This window comes from Phaseolus vulgaris, chromosome 1 (genome assembly GCF_000499845.2).
Source record: "Phaseolus vulgaris cultivar G19833 chromosome 1, P. vulgaris v2.0, whole genome shotgun sequence".
NCBI lineage: Eukaryota > Viridiplantae > Streptophyta > Magnoliopsida > Fabales > Fabaceae > Phaseolus > Phaseolus vulgaris.
Genome location: NC_023759.2, coordinates 31,067,186 through 31,076,264, shown reverse-complemented (window position 1 = coordinate 31,076,264; position 9,079 = coordinate 31,067,186). Strand labels below are relative to the sequence as shown.

Genomic DNA, 9,079 nt, shown 5'->3' with positions numbered 1-9,079 from the left:
TTTTGTTTTTAACAAGAAAAAAGTTTTAAAATTTAGAGTTGCTTTTAAAAGATAAATTAAAAATATTTTCACAATAAACATAATTTAATTTATTAGAATCGTCTGTAATCTTCTTTTGTACACACTTCAAATTGGATTTAATTTCTACTGTATCATCCCACTAATTAATATATTATGACAATAATAGACTGAATTATATGGCTCTGTATGTTTTATTGAGAGAATAAAAAATAAATCAGTTTTAAGCATTACAGTTAAATATTAACATTAGCATGCTAAATTTTTCGTGTAGGATGGTTGGGGTTCTCGAGGTGATGCATGACTACTGGCAACATTCAATGTGTGGCAGAGATGTGAAGTTTGGTAGAGCCACGATTTCGAGATGCACCGTTTTATTAGATGCATTCAATGGAGTGGATTTCGTGTCGTTTCGGATATCGAGTAGTATTGGCCATTGGATCACATTAGATCTAATGGTGTTGGATGAAGGGTAGAGGACTCTCTCTCTTACTTGCTTTGCTATAAATAGCGCTTCATTAGAACGTGGGAGGGTTTACGCCTTCCTGCTTGCTCTTAGAACTTGTGTCGTTTGCTCCAAGTGTCAAGTCCGCTACTTTCTTTAAATTGTCAAGTTTTCAGGTCAGTAATGTCTTCTTTTGTGGATTCTTCTGATAACGTTGTTAATATCGAATCATCTGTGACTTGTACTGCGTCAGGTAGTGCGATAGAGGGTAGTGGGTCAGGTCAACCGTCGGACGACCCAAGTTATGATTGAGTTGATCCATCAGTGTTAAAAATCCCACTAGGTTTAGGGATTCTGATAGTTTAGACCAGTTTTTGGCTAAAAATTCGTTTCTAACATCCGAATGTCTGTCAGATGCAGTAGTAATGGCTGATATTCGTGGTCTTACCGATCGTATAAGTCACAGTCGGGAAAACGCGCCTCAAGATTTTTTCTTTATATATTCACTAATTTGCACGTAACCTTGCCTTTTGATGGTTTTACCATGGGGGTCCTTCGGATCCTCAATGTAGCACCCACTCAATTGCACCCAAACTTATGGGCGGCCCTTCAAGCGTTCCGAGTGCTTTGTCACCTTTTTAAACTTCTACCCACACCTGAAACTTTTTTATATTATTATAATACCCGTCCGAGTAATCCTATGAGCTGGTTGTCTTTGTCTAGCTGATCAGGCAATATTCGATTTGCTGCTTTTACAACCTCATACAAAAAATTTAAAAAAAAGTATTTCAAAATTTTTGTTGAGCCGAATGGCGAGATCTGTTTTATAATGCGGACGGGCGTACCAAATTTCCTTTCCATTGGACGGAGAATCCGACCCAACTTGGTAATTGGTTGTGGTCATCTATGTCACTGTTGGACGATTCAATTTTGGTATTTTTTTATCAACTTCCTTATAAGCTGCCCACCCGAGAGCTGATAGCTTTACATGGGTCATCCAAGAAATGGGCAGATTTTCAATGGTATGTAGATTTTCTGCATCTAACTGTGTATTCATTATATTGATGTGGGTTAATTTTATATGTACTTTGCAGCTATTATCTTACGGATGGATCCGGCTCTGAGAAAGTTTATGAGTAATCTAAAGCGGCCGGACGGAAACTCGAAAGCTTAGAGGGGGCTGGGAAAGAAAAAGTTATTACCCTAGTTAAAGTTATCCTGGCCACTGCTCTGATTCCACCAGCAGCTAGTCGAAAGAGGGGTCCTCCGCCAAAGGCCTAAGCTGATCTCGAGGCCGGGCAGTCATCCATCAGGCAACCTTCCATGTTAAGCCTTTCGATGCAAGTGGCACAGGCAGTGCAATTTAACTTGCTCCCGGAAGATGAAGGCGTTATGGCGGCCATACCAACTAGAAACTTGATAGAAGAATTAGTTGAATTGCAAATTCGGGTTATTGTCGTGGGTAAAACCCTTGGTGAGGAATTAAATAGGACTACTACAGTACTAGTGCCTAAGCTGAGGGCCGAGTGGGAGGAATTGACTAATTCTTTGAAGGCGGCCTTGGAGGTTGTCGAGGCTTGTAGAGAAAATATGCGAAGGACGAACTGGCGGCCAAAGAATTACAAGAGGCGTTGAAGGCACATCTTACCAAAGTGGAGGCTTAAAGGGATCAGCTTCTGAAAAACCCCTACCTTTCACTGCCAAGATAAAGAGGTGTCAGGAGTTTATGCTAAAAATAAATGAAGAGTGTTTTTATCAAGGCATCCGACAAACAACTTTTTATCATGAAGTGCCAATGGAGGACCTCCGTTATGATTTGAACAAAGATGTAGTTAATGGTGAGCTGGTGCCATTTGGTGGGAATGCCGAGAATGTTATGGAAGAGGAAGAACCTCAGTGTATCGAGGTGATCGAGCCAGAGTCGTCGATCGACGAGATAATAGAGTGAATTTCAAAACTTGGATCTGGGTTGTGGGCTTGGAACAATTTTTATTACCGCATTTTTACTCTTAATTGCATATGAATGATCGGTGTTCCAGTCGGTTGACTCGATTGCCTTCGTACGTCTACGACGATCACGTGCCCAATTCTCTCTGCTTTCGTTCGTGTTTTCCTCTAACCAAACACCTGAAAATGCAAAGACAAAGGGCGCCCAAGAGGTCGTTTGCACTCCGACGCTCAAGTCAGTACTGGGCTAGGAAACACCAAAACTTAGCTGTCAAAAGCTTTCTCTATAAACTGTGTGTGTGTGTATTCGCGTAAAAGTTGCGTAAAAGTTGTGTAAAACTTCGTCCCTTATTAGATTTGATACTACCCTTTATATACTCTAGGGTTTCCACTGTTTTCTCTAACTGCAATTAGGGTTACTAAGGGTGTGCCTTAGCGCCGCTATCACCCACTCTTAGGGCCATCTAGCGCGTAAGGTTCCCTTACTGAAGTGCAACCTCTGACGAGATGACCACCTGGGTACCAACTTGTGCACCTAATCTCTGGGCCATCTGTCCTGGGAGCGCCCTAGCTGTTCAAGTGCCATGCATGCAGCTTATCCCTGGAACGTAACCCAAAAAGGCCTTAGCTCTTCCATGGGCTCTTTACTTGTGCTACACCTGAACGTGTCATTCACACCGCACGCATGGACCCCTTGTGACCTAGGCTTCTCCCTTACTGGTAACTGGTGTATGGTCTGGGATCCACCTCACGTGGCCCAGCTCTCCTGTTTGACTCGCCGATGTCCGAGGACATGTCAGCACGTCCTTACTTGACCGACGCTTGACCACTCCTCGACATCTTGGGCGTGCCGTCTGCAAGGCACTGGCCCACGCCGCTCGTGGGACCCAACTTACGTGGCCCCACGTCTAGTAACAGTCAACAAAGTCCAAGGACTGGTCAGTACACAAGCCCCCTAGTCTCGAGCTGTAACTTGTTCAACGAAGAGACTAAGTCCTCGCCTCTGGCGACCTATATGGCTCTGTGTTGACGGGACGTGAACAATGCACCGAAGCGACACTTCCACTTTAATTTGCGAACACGTTTCTTGATCAACGGCCAGGACTTAATGCCGCTTGCGCTTCTTTGTTTATGTTGCGCATTCAAAAACGCGCGCTTCGATCACTATTCCATCACTTTCAGAAAACCCTTCGATTGTTTCATCTTCTTCTTCGAAAGCTCCCAAGTCTCTTGCTCCAAAAAACCAGAACTTTCAACTCTCATCAACCAAAGGTATGGTTTTTACCCATTGATCGCCCTTATTCTTTGATTTCACTGTTTAATAACTGCCTGGGACTGTTTAAATTCCCGCACTTTAGGTTTTCTATGCTTTTTCCTCTGTTCCTCTATTTTTCTAGATTTCTTCTCCGAGCGTGGGGTTTTTTCTGGTTTTTACTGAGTTACGCCATCGCCTTCTTCTAAACCTTCATTTTCTTCCTTTCTTTTGTTGCTTTTTTAGCTTTCTTCGAGATGGCTCGAACAAAAACCACCTCCAAATCTCCTCCCAACGTAGACTACAAGGCCCTGTACCCTTGGGCTTCCACTAAACTCCTCGCTAAAACCTCCACACTCAACTCTAGCGAGGACGTGAGGAAGCACCGGGAGGGGGAGCCCGACTGCAAGGGATGAGTGTTTGGGAGGGAGAGTGATGCGTACATCTCGGTTCGTCCTTGTGCGAAGGGCGAACCCGTGTGCATTGATGACTGGGCCAACAAAGGAGAGCCTATCTTCTTCCTTTACTTCACCGTTTTTAAATGGATCAAACTCTGCCTCCCACTCACTGACTTCGAGAGGGCATTGCTGACGGAGATCAACGTGGCCCCCGCCCAGCTGCATCCCAACAGTTGGGCCTTCATGAGGGCGTTCGCTATACTGTGCAACCACTTTGGGCACACTCCTTCCGTCGATGTCTTTCTTCATTTCTTTGAAGCTAAGAGCCCCGAAAAGAACCTGTGGGTGAGCTTCAGTGGCGCGGCAGGGAGAGTCCTCCTCATGCTCTTCCAACAATCCTACAAGGGCTTCAAAGGGAAGTTCTTTAAGGTGTGATGCACCGAACATGAGCCCACCCTACTGGACGAATTTCCCCTTTACTGGGTGGGGAAGCTGAAGCTTAAGAAGCCCAAGACCCTTGAGGAGCTGGCCTCTCTTGATCATGAAGTGTGCCAGGTTCTTTCCAGTCTAGGGGCAGTATTCAACACTGCTCAATTGATTAAGCATGAGTTCAGCCCCTCGGACCTCAAGGGCTATATTGGTTTGTCTCTGCTTCCTTCTTCACTTTACTGTGTTTGCCCGTCATCATTCTATCATGCCTGTGTGTTCTATTTCTTCATGCTTATGTATTTGCTGACCTCTTGTATTCTGACAATCATTGCTTTTTCATGTCTTCTTATCTTGGTGCAGGCATGGTACTTAACGAAGAGAAGAGGGCAAGGTTAGCTGATGCCCTCGCCCACCGCCAAGGGGCACTTGGTGTCGCGGGTGCCTCGGCTCCTTCCGCTCCCGTCGATTCTGCCCACTCCGCGCCTACTCCAGCCCCTTCTGCTCCCATCGCTGCCATTCCCCTCGCCACCACCCGAGCCTCGCCCATGCTGACCCCCCTTGAGAAGAACAAGGGCGTTGTGGCGATCGACTTGAACAATGCAAAGACACTGGGGAGGGGATCATCTTTAAAAGGCGAAGGGTGGTTGCCGCTATGACCTCTCACTCTACCACCATCAGCTGTCTCGCCTCTTTCAGGAATCAACCCCCCAGTGCCTCCTCCCCCACGGACTTCTTACGCTCGAGGGTGGTGGGGAGAGCGCCCCTGGGGGTAACCAAACTCCTTCTGCCCCCGAGTTACCCGCGGTCCTTCAGCACGTCCTAAAATGCTTCCAAAGCGAAAGGGCAGCGGAGGGTTTGGACGAGGAGGCGATAAGGGAGCGCATGTGCCTTAGCCTAGGCGAATTTCTTGTCCAATCAAATGCCCTCACAAGCAAGGCTAGGGCGAGGATGAATGAGCAACTTGTCGTGGTGGAGGCCCAGATGAAGGAAGAGCTGGCCCTGACGGAGGGGAGGAAACAAGATGAGCTTGCCCAACAGGCTCGGGCCTTCGCCACTCGTGAGATCGCCCTGACCCAAGAGCTGAGCTGCCTGCGCCAGTCAAAGAAAGATACCAAGAGGCAGCTCTTCGATAAAAGTCAAGAGGCTATCCAGCTTGAGGCAAAGATCTTGCCCCTTCGCACCAAGGTAATCGAGCTGGAGGAGCAGGCGGAGGAAACCAAGGCCAAGATGGCCAAACTTGAAGAGCGGGCCACCAACCAAGAAGTGTTACTTGGCCGGGTGGAGGGTGACCTTGCCCAACAAGCTAAATCCTTCAAGGAAAAAGAGGCGAAACTCATTGAAGACGCGGCCGACGCCTACGCCGCAGGGATCAAGGATGCCCTTGCTCAGGTTACCTGCGTGCACCTTGAGATGGACACAATGGGCAGGTTGTGCCTAGGGCCCCTCCTTCTTAGCTTGTATCTGGCCTCTCAATGAACAATCTTCCTTATATTTATGAATGTCCATTTACCTTTGACCGCTTTAACTGTTTAACTGCTTGAACTGTTTTCTGGATCTTGACCTATTGAATGCTACTTTTTTTTATCTCGCCTTAACTTGCATTCTTCGTCTTCGATCATCAGCTGTTGCTCCTCGCGCTAACTCTTCTAACAACGCCTTTGACAATGCTTAAAACTTAGGTAGCACGTTTATCCACCCCCGCCCTACCGTACACTCTTCATTAGGCAGCAGGGGTGAGCACACTGACCTGTCACTGAACTCACCCTCATACGCAAAGGTGAGGGAACTTCTGGTATTCGCTGTTCGAACCTGCTTCATAAGGCATGGAAGAGATAGACCTCTAGCTGGCTTCGCTCCTATCTCTTTAAGTAAGGAGTTGTTTACTGATGTCGCTAGCGAGCTGTGTTGTCCTCACCTTGGCGCTCTCGCTCAAGAGGGAAGTGCACTTTGTGTTATCCCACTTCGAGTTTCCTGGTCCAAGGAGAAACCTGTGTCTGTCCCCTACCTGTCCACCATGAGTTTGGGGAGAACTCCCCTTCTGGACCATAATGTCTCCATTACGGCGCTCTCACTCGAGAGAGGGGGGTGTTTTTTACGAACCATCCCGCCCAATCTCGAGACTTCTAGCCCGAGGAGGAACTCATAACTGAACTCGTCCTTGCTGTATAAAGTCAATAGAGGATTTAACTGGCGAACCTTACTTTTTTCCCCTAGTGTTCTCACTCAAATGGGGAGGGAGGTGTTCTCTACGAACCATCCTGCCCACCCTTAAGACTTCTAACCCATGGGGGAGGTTCTAAACTGACCTTATCCTTGTTGTATAAAGTCAAGGGAGGATTTAACTATGAACTGCGCTTGTTCAGCCCTGGCGTTTTCACTCGAGGGGGAGGTGTTCTCTGTGAACCTACCTTTCCCGCTCTCGAGACCTCTAACCCAAGGGAAACTCATAGCTAACCTCATCTCCACTCAAGGATGAAAGAGGATTTTGCTGTGAACCATACTTGTTCATTCTTGGTGTTCTCACTCGAGGAGGAGGCGTTCTTTGTGAACCTACCTTTCCCACTCTTGAGACTTCTAATCCAAGCGAACGGTTCGTAACTGACCTCATCTTCGCTCAAAGGCGAAGGAGGATTTCACTGGCGAACCATTTCGTTCAACCTTGGCGCTCTCACTCGAGGGGGAGGTGTTCTTCTGCGAACCTACCTTTCCCATTCTCGAGACCTCTAACGCAAGGGAACGGTTTGTAATTGACCTCGTCTTCGCTCAAAGGCGAATGAGGATTTCTATGGTGAACCATTTCGTTCAACCTTGGGCGCTCTCACTCGAGGGGGGAGGTGTTCTCTACGAACCTACCTTTCCTGCTCTCGAGACCTCTAATGCAAGAGAAGGTTCATAAATGACCTCATCTTCGCTCAAAGGTGAAGGAGGGTTTCACTGGTGAACCTTTTCGTTCAGCCTTGGCACTCTCACTCGAGGGGGGAGGTGTTCTCTGCGAACCTAGCTTTCTTGCTCTCAAGACCTCTAACCCAAGGGAACGGTTCATAATTGCATTGTACAAAACATTCGAGAATATACTTCAATCGAATTTTATTGGGTGACCTCATTAAAAAACCCTTGTAAGGGAAAAAGAGCGTCCCCTAAGAACTATGTACAATGCTAAAGTTCAACTAAAATAAAACTTGAGATTGGTCGCATTCCATGTACGAGGAATCGCGCCTCCCTCCAGCGTCTCAAGCCTGTATGCCCCATTCCCAAGGGCTTTTGTCACTCTGAAAGGACCAGTCCACTTGGGGGACAACTTGTTCTCTAGCTGATATGGGTGGGCCTTCCGCATCACCAGGTCGGTGACCTGGAACTGGCGAGGCTTCAGCTTTGAGTTGTGCTTCTACTCCACCCTTCACTTCAAAGCTTCAGCTTTAATTCTTGCTTCCTCCCTGACTTCATCCAGTAGGTCCAGGTTCACCTTTCTCTCTTCGTTGGACTCTTCAACCACGAAATTCTAGAAGCGTAGCGAGCTCTCCTGAATCTCTACGGGAATCATCGCGTTCGACCCATACACCAAGCTGAAGGGTGTCTCTCTGGTGGTGGACTAGGGAGTGGTGTGGTAGGCCAACACAGTTCTAGGAACCTCCTCTGCCCAGGTTCCTTTGGCCTTTTCGAGCCTTCTCTTCAGACCTCTGAGCAGGACTCTGTTGGCAGACTCAACCTGCCCATTCGTCTGGGGTGCTTGACTGGTGCGAACACCTGCTTTATTCCAACTTCTTAGCATAGCTTGCCCAATTGTTGGCTTGCAAACTGTGTGCCATTATCTAACACCAAGCGCTTCAGTACTCCGAAGCGGTACACTATATTCTTCCACACGAAGTGCTGGATCTTGTGGGCCGTGATTTGCGTCACTGGCTCGGCCTCTATCCACTTCGTGAAGTACACTATGGCGACTACGAGGTATTTCATCTAACGAATCGCCAAAGGGTCCTAGGATATCGATTCCCCAAGTATGGAAAGGCCAGGGGCTGTAAATCGACTTAAGCTCTTCTGGCGGCGCCTTATGCCAGTCAGCATGTTGCTGAGACTGCTTGCACTGTTGTGTGTACCTCGTGCAGTCTTCCCTTACGGTTGGCCAATAGTATCCCGCATGAATGACCTTCGATGCAAGAGATCAACCACCGGTATGACTCCCACATATCCCTTCGTGGAGCTTTGCCATTATATGTGCGCATTGGTCGTCGCTTACACATACCAAGATTGGGTTGGTGAACCCGTGTCTGAACAACTCTCCATCGATGAGAGTGTACTTGGAAGAATTTTTCTTTATTTTTCTGGCCTCTGTGGATTCCAATGGGAGTATCCCATCAGCCAGGTAGCTCTTGTAGGGCGTCATCCAACTTTCTCCTCCTTCGACCAAGCAGACCTGCAATGATTCCTCCATAGGGATTGGATATATGCTTACCCTGGGAGTTTTCAACGTCTCCTGAGTCAATGACCGATAACTCCTCGCCCTTCCTCTCGACGTGCTGACCTGATGTACCCCCACTAGATTATCTGCGGTGAAAGTTTGAGGTGTCTTTAGGGTTTCCTGTATGACCTTCC

General features: G+C 47.5%; 1 protein-coding gene across 1 annotated transcript in view; it reads left to right on the top strand.

Moving 5' to 3' along the window:
* The first annotated feature begins 5,437 nt into the window (after nucleotides 1–5,437).
* Nucleotides 5,438–9,079, top strand: part of LOC137815863 (uncharacterized) — a 17,709-nt gene continuing 14,067 nt past the window's right edge. The window contains exon 1 of the mRNA XM_068618975.1: nucleotides 5,438–5,916. Coding sequence (XP_068475076.1) covers nucleotides 5,438–5,916 — 479 coding nt within the window. The remainder of the gene's footprint in view (nucleotides 5,917–9,079) is intronic.